The following is a 14660-nucleotide window of genomic DNA, read 5'->3' on the forward strand; positions in this document are numbered from 1 at the left end:
TTCCCTCCCTTCCTAAGAAAAAGCAACTAATGAAGTCCCTGCAGAGGGGACTTCATAAGACTTCCCTTCACAAGACTCACTAAAGGCAGTGACTGTAATCAGTCGGTTCCAGCCTCCATGCACTTTCATCTCCTCTGCAGGCAAATCTTTTTCTTATTCTTTTCCACTAGATGCTAAGGCAGCTGGAGGTGACCAAAAATGAAGAAGGTTTTGTCACCTTTACCTCTCCGTGAAGTCAGCTGCCTGATACAAGGCAGCAGTATGGAGAGATTGATTTTTCATGCATAAAAAGGTAATAGTAAAAGAAGGGTTTACCCTTTACCCATGAAGAGTGACTAACTGGGAGAAGGGCATGGCAATAATCCTGTAATCCTCTCCAGATTGCTACTGGGAGACATGTTGTCCCAAAGATCAGCACAGTCATAGAAATAATGCAGAGTAATCAGTCTCATCTTCTCCCAGCCCCCATTCTTGCTCCTGGCTATTAGCAAATTAACAAAATCTTCCCAAGCTTTTGCATGAGACTTACTGTGTCATTATATAAAAAAAGAAAAAGAAAAAAGGCTAATCTCTGCCTCACTTCTTATCATTCCCTATCTTCGCCCCCTTTCTTATTACCAATGCGTCATACTTCACCTTTTCCTTAGTCTGCATCTTCCACATTTGCTTCTCTACCAGCTTTTCTGCCACCTCTTGCTCCTGGAGTGAATTCTCTGCTCCTTTGCATGAGAAATTTCAGTTTCCAGAACGATATCTGAAATTGGGCTCTTACACAGGGTTGCATCTTGTTGTCCCAAAAATAAAGATGGCCCTTACTTCCTCCCTAAAAAAAAACCACTGATTAGAGATGTTGCCTGTCTTTTTCTTTACAGTGCATTACTCTGCATACTGGTGAGGCATTGGTAAAGGTATGTTTAGCCTGATTAAATGATTATAAATGCCACATTTCATGGAAAAAAATCTTTGTGACAGATGTGCATGAAACATCAACCCTGAATTCCTGTGGGGCAGATACTTGTTTTGCATTTGCAACTTGTCCCATAATTGATGTTGCCTGTCTTTTTCTTTACAGTGCATTACTCTGCATACTGGTGAGGCATTGGTAAAGGTATGTTTAGCCTGATTAAATGATTATAAATGCCACATTTCATGGAAAAAAATCTTTGTGACAGATGTGCATGAAACATCAACCCTGAATTCCTGTGGGGCAGATACTTGTTTTGCATTTGCAACTTGTCCCATAATTTAGATGTGGGTTTTCATTCTGGTAGTGAGCTTCAAATGGGGGAAAAATCATGGGTCAGACTGTTGCTTTAATCACAGTTAGACTTGCTCATAAAAATAAATTTGCAAGAACATTTGCTGTCATATGAGGGCAACACTGTAACACGGGAAAATAATACAAATGCACTTTTCTGGGAATAAAGTGAAATCAAGGGGAAAACCCAGTGTTGGTGAGGAAGTTAAGGCCATGAATCAACAGCATCTGAAAGTAGCTGAACTTCTGACAGTGATGCTGACAGCATATGCAAAATCTATAAGAGCAGAACCAGTTTCAAAGAACGGGAGGGTAGTTCTCCAAATGCATCGCTGAGTGTGTTGTGGGATTCAGCTGATTTTGTGATGGTCATGAAGTACGAAAATCAGTTGTCACTTATTGTTACATACCTATAGCATTTCAAGGTTTCATTCATACTGTTTTAAAAGTGTGGTGAAGCAGGGAGCGTGTGTTTGAGAAGTTCTCTTCATGGCACTGGTTTGGTCTATTCTTCACCTTTTGTTCTGAAATTGGGCATCTGAAGGTTATTTGTGAAATTCTGTCGTTCAAGTGGGTGAATATACACATTTCATTTTAAATGCACGTTGCAGAGAAATTGTGACTACCTTTTGGGTAGTGTTAGAACAAGTGGCTGCCTGCTCATGTCTATGAACCTGATAGAGTAAAAGGACTCGAAGTCTGATGCAATAGGTGCTGATGCTCTGTGTTCCTTCTTGATGCCAATAAACATAAACGTGGCCCTAGCGCGAATGGGAATGTTAGTGATAAAAGCTTCAAATTACACAGTTCTTTACTTCTGTGCATCTAGCTTGGTCATAAGATGACCATTCTCCCATCATATGACCTGAGATGTCCTTCCAGGAATGGAAGCTTTGAGGAAAATCTATCCTTGTCTAGAAGTAGTACTCCATGCAAATAGGACTTTACTTCTACACAGTTAATTTTCAGGGAACTCATATGATGATGATGATGATGATGATGATGATGATGATGATGATGATGATGATGATTTGGCTACAGTATTTTTTTGGTCAGATAAGTTTGCTGTCCTAGCCATTTATGCTGCCACAAAGGGATGGAAATCTGTGGCCAGGGATGCAGGGGGTTGAGACTCCCATGTCTGACAGAAACAATCTCTTTGCTTGACTTAAAAGGACTTGGAAAATGCACTTTTAGTGACTGATGTCTTTAGCACCAACCAAGCTAATTTTATTTGGGCAATTAGCATGTCCCAGAGGACTTAATATGGCCCTGGTGCCAGCTAGTCTGAGACTTACTTGTGTTCAGTTATGTCTCACGGAAGATATGAGAAATTCCAGTGATCAGTTAAGAGACTGCTGAACTGATCCCATCTGAGACACTAACTTAGTTGGCTCTTGCCTGCTCCAAGATACGGAGGCCTAATTTTTCACAATTAACAGTCAACGTTTTGTTAACATAGGCAAAACTGTTTGCTTTGTTTTTCCGGTTCTCCTCAGTCTGATTTTCAGAAATGTCCAGAGCACATCAGCTCGTTTTCCAAACAAAACAGTATCACAAGGAGTTTCAGTCAAATCAGTTAAAACTCAGGGGAGTTCTTAACTGATTGCAAGGTCCTAACATGGAAAGCAGCAGGCAAACATAGTTTTTCGAGTTTGTTTTGGTTTTTTTTTTTCTGGTGATGACCCTGTATGGGACCCTTGTAGCTAGAGATATGGGGAAAATATAGGAGCCTTTGTTTGTGTCCAGTCCCACCCCTCCCTGCTCCTTAAAACCAGCACCAGAGTCTGAAAAATGAGGACACTTAGCTGGTGCTTGCACAACTGCTGATGTCTGAAAGCCTTTGGGTTTGTATCTTGTGTTGAATACAGCCTCCTTAAGGGTGTAAGCCAAAGTTAGACAGTTCATAATGAACAAGGAAACTGTGATTAATGGTCTTCCATGGGCCTAATTTTCTGTGCAAATACATGGATTCCTTCCAGAGAAATGTAGGAGCTCATTTAATTTGAAATGCATTTTATAAAGATATAATGACTACTGTTGAATGCTTTCAGGGTGCATGTATGTTCTATGATGTGCTCCAAAAGCAGCTGGAGTCAGCTTGCTGTGACCAGTGGTGCTGCTCTGGGGAAGGTAGTTTTGGCATGTACCTTTGAAATGAACTGAATTCTGCTGCCTAGTGCACCCCTGAGTTTTATTTAGGTATAAAGATGCATGTGCTACCCTCAAAGGTAATCGTCGTCTCCCTTTGAAAAGTTTCCATGCTTAACTGTCTCTTTCTGGGGCAGTTAAGCTGATCTTGTAGACAGCAGCTCCTTCCTCCAGCCCTGGGTGACTCATGCTGTCGTGGCTGCTCATCTCAGGTGCAGAATCTTGTGAAATGCGTTTTTGACTATCTAAATGTATGACATCCACTGATTTTGCCTTATCTGTTATGACAGCAATATCTTCTCAAAATGCCAGCAAGTTGGTTAAGCAATGTTTCCCAGCCCTCCAGCTCCTACTTCCATAGGTTACATGAAACAAATTGTTTGTTTAGCAGGTTCTTTAATTACCTTCTTTAAATAGTTTCTCTGAGCTTCCCCATACCCAATATTGAATATACCAATCTGCAGTTTTATGTTGGGGTTTTTTTAAAAGAAAAATTGATGTTTCGCTCTTTTTTGCAACCTTAGGACTCTTTTAAAAGAAGTTGTAGAAAATGTAATGCTTGTTTTGCCAGTTTCAGTGTTGGTGTTTGTTACTTGTGAAATATGTTGCTTCGTTTATTTCTAAGCAGAATTTTTGTATTTATATTCACACACATACATGTTTTTGTCATTGCTCTGTCTGCATTGCAGAATTCACCTCAAGTAAGGCAAAAACTCTTTATAAGTACAAAACCCACATAGAGCACAGCAGTTAATTCATCTAATCCCCAGTGCAAGCCCTTTTTATGCTTTGTTTCAGTCATCTGTATTTCATGACCCTGTTACCTCCTGAAAATGTACACGAGAAAACCTTTAATGATGTTGAGTTCGTGTATTGATTGATTGATACATTATTTGATAGGAATTCTTCAGCTGTTATAGTGGATAAGTCCTGTCCTGAAGTTTGTCATGCAGTTTTCAGAAATTTGCTCACTAGTTTGTTATGAACAGATGCCTGTGAGTAACAGAGGAAATCTTTTGCAGGTTATGCCTCCTTGTCCAGGATGCCTATGGCATGTTCAGTGAAGTGCAGCTGCAGTCCCTGAGTTCTGCAGATGACATTGAGCAGTATTGCAGGACATGGGAAGGAAAATTCTGCTGCTTAGCTGGAATGAAAATTTTGCAGAGAACTACAAGAGGAAGGTGAGAACAATTCATGGGAGAATGTATTTTGCTTGCTGTGGCAGGCAGAGGTAATCTGCCTTTTTATTTATTTCTATGACCAATATTCTTTGAGTCATAGAATCATAGAATTTTAGGGGTTGCAATGGACCTTACAGATAATCTAGTCACAATCCCCCCTGCCCTGGGCAGGGACACCTCCCACTAGACCAGAATGCTCAAGGCCTCATCCAACTTGGCCTTGAACACTGCCAGGGTTGGGGCAGCCACCACTTCCCTGGGCAACTTGTTCCAGTGTCTCACCACCCTCACACTTAAAAACCTTTTTCTAATATCTGACCTAAACTTCCCCTCCTTCAGTTTGAACCCTTTACCCCTTGTCCTATCGTTGCAGTTCAGGAATGTTGATTGCAGTTCAGTTTGGAACAACCGAATCCAGTTTTGGTCAGGCAAATGTCCTCAGTGCCACTTTTGGGGCATCCAGTTCTACTTGAGCCAACCATACTCCAGAATGAGCATAAATAAGCTAATTCACAACTGCACACTTAGCAGAGAAAGAATTACTGTATGCAATATTGCATAAAATATGATTGTTTTCTTCCTCTTCAGTAGAGTCTTAAAAACATTAGTTCACCTCCGTTTCATTGCAGAACCTTTTACTAGAGTAAGTTTTGCTACAGTGCTGCTCAGTATGGGTTGAAGTTTCAAGCACAGACTTTCCCTTACTCTATGAGAGCTTAATTCTGTTAAGTCTGTATGGTTTTAGAGCCACAGATAAACTTTCTTAAAAAAAAAGTACATCTTGCAAATCATAAAAACATTCTTATTTTGGAGGAAGAATGTCGACAGGTTTATAGAAAAATCCCCCCCAGGTAAGTAACAAATTGACTTACGGTACCTCTCAGATTTTGCTTATTCTGTGATTCCTTTTGTATTCTTCGAATAAAATAAAATCTCTCTAGTCAAGAAAAAAAGTTTTAACAGATCAAGTATCTTACACAGTATCTTTCTAAGGAAAGTAATACAGTGTTCTCATGGGGACCTAAATAAATATAATTAGATTGGTTCAATTCTCAACGTAATTTATTCATACAAGCATCCGATCTAGATAAGCCTTTGCTGTTAGAATGGTTATGATATTTCTGCTGACACTTTTTTTCCCTGTTGAAAAATGCTGTTTCATCAAAACCAGAGTGTTTTATGGAAACATTATCTATTTTGGAGACAAGTTTGTTGGGAAGATTTTTTCAGGTCCAGAGGGAGTGAATAGTCTCTCTCTCATTCTCATTTCATGAAAACTTTGAGAAAGTCTCATTTTTGTTTCATATTGGAACAAAAACAGATTTCAAAGCCTTGAAATGTTTAGCAAAATGGAACTGTTGTTTTCCAGCCAGCCCTATTCAGTATGCTTTTCTTTTTATGTACTTGCAGTGTTAATTTTCAGATCCTTTGGATTTCAAGCCTACTTGCATTTTTATGGATCTTTAATAACAAACACGTCTTCTTATTTAATTATTTTGTTGGCTTTTTTTTAAGTTACATTTTTTCCAAACAAATTAAATAATGGCTTTGGAATTCTGGATACAAATGAAGTTTTACAACTGGCTGCTGGTGCTTCCAGTACTCTGCCGAGCTAATAAGAGACAGACTTTTTCTAATGTAAATTCTGTTTCAAAGCAGCAGTAACTTACTTCTGGCTATTCTGAGGGCGATTAGAAGACACACTGCTGAAAATGCTGGTGGCTCAGCTGGAGCTGTGCTACTGGTAACCCTGCTAGGGAACATGAAAAGAAAATGGCTAGTGTAGCTTCAGGGACAGCGCAGTGGTTAAAACGTGATTTCATTGTACAAGATGGGTGGGTGGGGGAATTGTTCAGGGACTTATTTTTTTCTAAATTGTTTTAGCCTAAGTTCTGCTTTATAACTTCTTATTACTTTTAAGTGTTTGGGACAGATTCTAGGTGTGATGGAAACCACAGTAAAGCCATAGCTGAAATGAATATGAACGAGTACTTATTCGCACAGAGCATAATTAGGCTGTGGAACTCATTGCCACTGGATAAATGGATTTGCAGAGCCAGTGGTATATCCGAGCACATGATGGGATATGCCTGTGAGTGCCCAACCTTGGCTTGTAGCACATGAGTGAATAAGAACTATGTGGTCTGCCCTGCAATAAAGACTGCTGCCTTTTTTTTTTTTTTTTTTGAGAACACCAATTACTTTTTGGAAGGAGATGGCTTTTAAACTGTTTGTTTCCTGGATTCTGACAGTGGCTTTTAAAATGGATAAAAGAGGAGAAAATGTAGGAAATACGAGGGAAAAGTAATTACTTTTTTTTTTGTGCCTTTGAAGCACATGATCTGGAGAGAGCCAGGAATGGCTAATAAGATCCCATATGCACATGTTGTCCCACAGTCACATGGACTGAAATCAGAGACAGAGTGCTTCCTCGGGCCCTTCATGAGACAGAGGAGATTTGCTAATAGATGCAAGAAGTTCTCAAGCATTTTGCATCAATGGACCACTGTTATTGTTCAAAAAATTTTCCAGGCCACCATCCATCCTCATCATCATTAAAACACCATTTAGCATTATTCCAGTAAATGCAATTTTAAAATCACTGTTGTAAGCTGAAGTTGCATTTCAAGGACTTAAAACCTATAAACCTGTAACAATGAGTATTTTACATGCAGGTAAAAACCTGGCTGAAAGCATTACTTGGTCTTTGGAATGGATCTGTACTGTTAAAGGAACTAAACCTATTTCTTCTCCCAATAAGAACACACTTGTATTCCAAAACAAAACTTATACAACCATGTGCTGTCTGGACAAAGATCAGCCCTGTGAAAAATTAGAATTATAGTCATCTTACATGGAGGGAAACACTGTTTACATTCAATGTTGTTTTTGAATACTCACATGCTTTTGCAAGTACTAGGGTCTCCTACGAGGTCATTTGCAGGTCTGTCGCTGATTTGGGTGGTTTTCAGAACAAGTCCCATTCTCCACATAGAGCATGCTCCCCCAAGCCATCCCTGCAAGAAATACTTCCCTTTGCAGTCCAGTAGAGGAAGTGGCGTTTCCCTTTGCAGTCTGGTTTCTGGCAGTCGTGTAAGACAAATGGACATGGCTGAGTCATGGCAAAGTTACCATGGCTTGTTCAGTGTCACATTTCCAGCAGTTCTTCTAGTCTGTTCATGAGGCTGTGGATAGGGTAAGAGGTAATATTGTAGCAGCTGAATTAACTTATGTGGTCCAGTATCTATTTCCTGACACCTTGTCTCTTCCCCCTCTCATTCATAGCTGTCTCCTAGCCTTTCCTACAACTGTTCCCTGCACTGCATGCCTGGTATCAGCCAAAAAGAATGAAAAAGGTATAGTGGCATAAAGGGAGAAGACTGAAAAATGCTCATTGAGCTGCCGCTGGTGGTGTTGCTCCTTAGAGGTGCATGTTCTTGCTCTTGTCCTCCCACTGCCTCGTGTGTCAGTCTCAAATTCAGCCCCTTGAGAAAGGAAGTGAGGTTTTGAGGGTGTGATGCTAGAGGCAGGAATGTTGGTTAAGAGTCCGTGCGCAGTGCAGCTAACATAACCCCCCAGTTCTGATGGATCCCAGGCATGTTTCAGGTGTGGCAGGTATAACCAGTAGCTAAATGGATGCAATTAGATGCAGGGACTGAGCTTGAGCATAAAATGCCTCAGGAGTAAATAACCTACAGCTCGTCACAGTTGCTGCTTCCTATCAGAAATTAATTTCACTGAGCTGGGATAAACTTTGTAGTTAGATATCTGTCTTTATCAGCCAAAAAAATTGATTTCATATGTTTAGCCCTGACTGGAATTCCACACGGAGTAGTAATTTGGATTTTGACAGTTTGTGTCTTTTCACCCAAGCACTGAGTTGCTTTACTGCTGAGTATAGCAGATGTACCAGTTTCTTCTCTTTAGGCTTTCTTATGTGGTAGAAATATGAAGAGTTTCTGTTCAACAGAGCAGAATGATGACACCAATTTTAAAATGGAGGGAGGAGGAAGAACACAGTGTGTCAGTACGAATTTGTCCCTAAATTGAAAAAAATGTCAATAAGCTTCAAAAGAAGAGGCAACTGTTGCATGGATAGTGCTAAAATCTACACTTATGTTGGACAGGCTGAAACAGTTTGAAGGATACATCAACTCATAGGCTTTGGCATTTGAGCCAACATTTAATTCGTGGCAGCCTGTAATATCTGTTGCATTTTCCTGTAAAGTAAATAAACTCTGAATACTGAGTTCATCAACCAGTTTTTCTGAGGAATTTCTTCATTTTCAAATGAAGTTGGCTTCTGTTGTTTGTCACTTCAAACTTTCAAATGTTAGGCACTGAAATGTGAAATCTCCCTGTATGTCTGTAGTAGTCACTATTGTGCCTGAGGGTTTCCATTCTCTTTTTCATTTTTTTATTTAAGCCTCATACATCTCTGGCCTCTATTTCTCTCTTTTTTCTTTCCTCTACTTTTCACTATATACTTTCTTTTCATTTTGCTCTGCCCTCAGAAGAGAGGACCACTGCTAACTGCTACTCAAGTAAGTGTTTCAACTGCTAGACATTGACAGGAAACATAATAGTAAGAACTCTCCTAGAGCAAGGAGGTCATAACTTCCTTCCTTTGGCTTTGCCTCCTCCAAAAAGACTGCCATCTAAAAGAGCCACCCACGTCTCTGAGGTTTTGAGGTCCTGAAGCACTTCAGTAATTGCTGTGGTTAAAGTTGAGTTCCATTTAAAGCACAATTTCAGTAATCACATTGAAGTTTTGAATATTTTCATTACTTTTTAATTATTCTGTATGACTACTTTTGCATCAGAAATTAACTGGTTTATTTCCTGAGTTTTGTATCTTTTAATAAACGTGGCCTGCCATGTGTATCTTCAGTGCTTCTGTCATTAATCTGTTTAGTAACCAGCATTGGAGATTAACATAGGCATATCCATATTGCATCAAAAGTACTTTTATATGATAATTTCAGTGGGTTAATGTAGTACATGTAATTTCTAATGCACTATAGAAAATTGAGTTATTAAAGTATGTAAATTATTCAACAAAATAATTTCATATATCTAAACAAAACTTGGGGAGGAAAAGGTCAACAGCCCTTTCTCCCTCTTTGTATTTTGGCTGAGATGCTGGTTTAGTAGGCTCAGATTTTTCCTTTATGATTTTGTTGCTTTTATTGCTTAAGTCTGAGAAAACGTGGTGTGTGCACTGCAAGATCTTAGTAGGTCAGTTAAAGGGAGAACTGGCATACAGTGTCAGCTTTATATTTGGTTTGTTTGTCCCTCGAGAGTTGAACCTTTTGCAGTCTAGGTGATTATTAAGGAATTTCTTCTTAATTTTGGACAAGGAGATGTTTCACACAGGGCTAGGAATTGCTTTATTATTGAGTTCTTAATAATTGAGACTGACACTGCCAAAGAAAACTGTTTTGTTTTAGACTAAAATTATAAGAAGTAGGAGAGGAGGAAGCAGAGAAGTGCCAAGTCTGAAGTCCTCAGAGTGAAGCTGTGAAAGATGTTGGAAGAGAATTCTAGTATATTCCTGTTTTCTGACTGTAAACCTTACATAGTGTTTCTTCTTTTCCTACTTACAGGCATTCTTTTCCCTTTACTTTCTTTGATGCTGCTGATATTTTATTCCTGTAGTATTTTCCCCTGAGCCTGTGATTGTTAAAATTAAAAAATCCCCAAAATGTAAGCTATATGTTAAAAAGTTGAATCAGGCTTGGCACACACACAGTGTTGGACCAGAACTCTAGATGAAACTTCATGCTTGTGAGACAAATAAACAAAATATTCTTATTAAGTCATGAAATAAATTGTCAGATCAGAACCAGTGAAATACAGTTTTGAAAAATCAAAATTTGCAGCTGTTTGGTTTTGGTAGCACAGCTTATACAATGAAATGAATGGCATTTCCACAGGATCAGAGGTGTGCTCATGGAGTAAGTGCTGTTTTATCACTTTACTGGGTGTCTAAATATAGTCACAACAGCTTTTCTCTTTATTTGTATGTTTTGACTAAAAATAATAGAGAAAACAGGTACATGCAAGTAGGCATATACGAATCTTTGCCGTTTGCCTTTGCAGTGAAGGCAAAACAAGCCAGGAAGGTTAGAAGCAGAAAGTGACTTCTGTCTCCTGTTGACATTGTGGTAGGGAGAAGTAAATGCTGTTTTGTTAGCATCACTCCTATCTTCCAGTGATTTTTCTATGGAGTAGTTTAAGATGATTTGTTAAATATGTCAGGATTAATTTCTGCAAGTGTTGCAGATATATTTTGCATTTTCTCAGCCATGTATTTAGCCTGTTTAACAGTATTAAATCTTTAAAATTCTCTTGACTGCTGTCTGGGTAGGTAGCAGGCAGTTTGCCTTTATGGGTGCTGAGAAAAAGATATACTAAAGTTTAACAAGGCAAGTTTATGTAGAGAGAGATGACATTTGAGAACATTGGATAATAAAAGTAATTAAGGACACTAAAAAGAATTACTTTGCATATTATATGTATATACATGCACACACATGAAAGTCTGATTATGTATAAGCAAAGCTAAGTTGTGGGTTTACAGAAGTGTACCTGTATGTAGAGAACTGCTTGCCATAAGTCCATATTTTGTGGGAGTCTATACGATAACACTCCGTTGGAGTTACTGGTGGTCTTACTGTGTTAGTGATAAACAGTGGACATTGATATATTTAGTATGGTACAAATACATTTTTACCAAACACAGATTTTAGTCTGGCATGGAATGCAGGGAGTTGAGTCTGTCATTTAGAATCTGACAGATGATTTTTGTCCTTATGGTATGGATTCAGCCTTTTTTTCCTTTTCTTGTTTCAAAGGAAAGTTAGTGTATTACAACAAAGCCCTAGTCTCTGAAGTAAAAAAAAAATTATAAAAAAAAAATCAAAATACTTTGCATGTTCTTTTTTTAATCCTTGATCCTGTTTCTTCTCACTTCTTACTATGCTTTTCCTTTCTTAGAAATCTGTCCTTTTGTGATCAAAATTATTTTAATATTTTTGTTAAGAATGCCACTAGTAATTACACTCACAGAGCTAAATTTTAACATTTTTTATTTTGCCTTCTGTAGCCAGAGAGACTCTTTGTGCACATGGGAGCTAACCACGTCCCTTCACTGTAGCACAGAGCCAGCTGTTCATCTCTTGTCCTGACTCTATAGCAGAAGATGGATACACATACTGGATAAAATACACCCATTGTTCAAGTCAGATTGAAGTGGGATTTGAGTGTTATTTGACCAATAAAGAGAATGAATTTTATTCTTTCTGTGAGGATAGTGATCTTCTACAGAGGGAGGACACAATGTCTTGTGATTTCTCCACTGTCAGTGCCTCCACCTCGCCAATAAAGAGAATGAATTTCTCCACTGTCAGTGCCTCCACCTCATTCCTCCTTCTGCTAAGTCAAAGTCTGTAAATGTAAAGAGACTTAACTTTCTTGAAGGTGTATAAACGGGTGGAGAAAGAGAGGAACTCCTCACCAGGGACAGACTTATACAACGACAGCTCCAGGAGAGAACATTGCCTTTGGCAGACCAGGATCCTGGCAGGATGTGATTTGGAACTTGGAGATCCTTTGGGTGGCAAGTGTCCCTGCCCTTTGCCTGACTGGAGTCAGAGAAAAGATAGGGCCAAGATGTTCAGGGAGACATTCTCCATTCAGCATTGAACCTCTGTCTACTTGTAAATGCACACTGTAGTTTACCAATAATTAAGTGCTCCTAGTTCAAGCAGTAGATGCCCTTCTCCAAAAGGACACAAGGAATTGAAGAGAATGTACTATATGTCTTAGATATTCCCACATGGGGTAACAGGTTGGAACAGAGCTAAATCAAAAAAGGACAACTTCATGTCCCTTGTGAACACTTAAAAATACATACGAGGGATCAGTGTAAGGTCTCTGTGAAGATGTGATTGTATCTACACTGCAACGACATAGTTTAGTTGCTCTAAGTTGATAAATGTGTGATCTCTGTACACACACACACACAATTTGTGGTATGTTCATATCCGTGCTCTGCTCTCGCGCTGTGTGTTGTGTGAGGAAGGCTGTTCATGTAACTACTCGAGTTGTGCAGGAGCCTGTGCTCTGTTTTTGTAGGTCTCCCTTTTTCATTTCCCAGTTAGCAAGACTGGTTTGTTCTTCTGGGCATTGGCCCTCCTTCTGTCCATAGGGAGGATATCATCCTGTACAATACAAGACAGAAAATCTCATGCCAGTCAAGTATTCAAGAAGTGGTCAATTTACTGTAAAGTCTCTTTAATACCTAAGAAATGTTGCTTTGTGTGTTGTAATTTCTCACTGTTAAAAACAGAACACAAAACAAAAAACCCACACCAGTCTCTGAGCTCAGCCCTCTCCTTTTACAGACTCAGGGATGATGCCACAAAAGTCAGGAAGTTCATTTCTGTAAAAGACCAGTACATTTGCATTTCTGGTCTGTTCATTAGTGTGCAGAACACAAGGACAGGTAGCAACATCATCTTTTTGATCTGCCAGTTTGTTCCCTGAATTGTGATCCACATGCTTTATTCCGTAAGATCTGCTCTGCGATTTACGTCCTTAAAACTTGTTGCAGTGCTGGTCCGAAGGCATCGCCGTTAGCAGCGAATCACAGACAATACCTGGCAACTCGTGAAAAAACATGGGAAGAATTTCACTGTCTGTAGATACCCAGAGTCCAAGTGCTTAAGGATCTGGAGGAGGACTAGGGAAATGCAGAAATAAATAAGCTTAAGCAGAAGTGAGCTAAAAGCAGAACTTTGAAAGGAAAGTTTCCGTGACCCCTTGAAGAGAAGCAGTATATTGCAACGTGCTTCAGCCCTGTACCAGAGTATGTGGTTTCCTTTCCTTGGTTGAGAAGCTAATATTACTTTTAGCAAGTTTTGGACTTCATTTTTTAGAGCTGTTTCAGAAATAGTAGTTTTCTTAATTGGAGGAATAAACAACTTGTTCTTGGAGGCAGCGTGGGGTTAAAATACAGATCTTTGTGCTTCAACTACACAGAACAGAGAACTGGGACGAGATAACTCGGAGCTTTAACTCAAAAATGTGTGCCTCTTCAAGTTGGTTATCTGTAGCTATTTCCCCTCCCTCAGCTGTTTTCTTGGCCTCTCCCTCAGATGTTCCTGCCTGTCCAGCCAGGATGCCCCACTAGTTGACAAGGCAGCAACTGAACTGCTGCAAAGTACAGCTCTGCTTTGTAGGGTCTGCAACACCTTACCTTAATATGCTGAGCTCATAATTTTATGTTTATTTCTAAATCAAAAGTGGGAAACTTGCAAAATAAATATATACAAATCGTAACTAAATGGGTGACTGTGTAGGAAGAACACCCTCTGCACATGTACTTAAGATAACAAAATCTTGCCTGTTTCTCTGTATCTGATAATTGCTGACTTTCCTGAAAGCAGTTACAATCAGCTGGTAGAGAAGAACAAGAAATCAAAATGTTAGAAGCCAAGCTTTTTTTTAAAAAAAATTTGTTAAATAGTTAAAAGCTATTTTTTAAAAGATGTTGTGCTGGTATCTGTGTCCTTCCCAAGCTAGTGTTCACCCCAGTTCCCCTGAATTTTATCATGTAGCCAGCTGTTTGTGGCAAAGGATTAAATACGACTTGCTTGTCACTGGATGTAATACATCCCTTCCCTCCCTCTCCACCCTGCAGCAGAAATATGGAGATTTAATTAGGCCAAATCAAAACCAGCTTCCCGAAAACAAATATGATTTTAAATTGTTTTCATAATCATGCAATGGTTGAAATTATATTTCTTAGTGTATCTTTTTAATGTAACATGTTACACTGGAAAACATTTTAAACCTGATTTTATTGGTCTCTTTGAAGGGCATTAGGACTTTTTAGTCTGATAGATAGTCTGTGGCCTCCAGTAGTGCCTGTAAAAGTTCTTGGGCAAAGTCAAGATGCTGAAATGGTAAGTTTCATTATTATGGCTATGAATTTTTTCACTCACAACTGATATTTTTGTTGGTGGCATAATCATGTTTACTTTGGGAATCAAGATTCTCTCCCT

The 14660-nt window shown here is 39.1% G+C and overlaps 1 protein-coding gene across 1 annotated transcript in view; it reads left to right on the plus strand.

Moving 5' to 3' along the window:
- Nucleotides 1–4431: 4431 nt before the first annotated feature.
- SPIDR (scaffolding protein involved in DNA repair) overlaps nt 4432–14660 on the plus strand; it is a gene marked incomplete at its 5' end in the record, with an annotated part of 28052 nt that continues 17823 nt past the window's right edge. The window contains 2 exons of the mRNA XM_009070120.1: nt 4432–4590; nt 14474–14561. Coding sequence (XP_009068368.1) covers nt 4432–4590; nt 14474–14561 — 247 coding nt within the window. The remainder of the gene's footprint in view (nt 4591–14473; nt 14562–14660) is intronic.

This window comes from Acanthisitta chloris, unplaced genomic scaffold, assembly GCF_000695815.1.
Source record: "Acanthisitta chloris isolate BGI_N310 unplaced genomic scaffold, ASM69581v1 scaffold13432, whole genome shotgun sequence".
NCBI classification, from domain to species: domain Eukaryota; kingdom Metazoa; phylum Chordata; class Aves; order Passeriformes; family Acanthisittidae; genus Acanthisitta; species Acanthisitta chloris.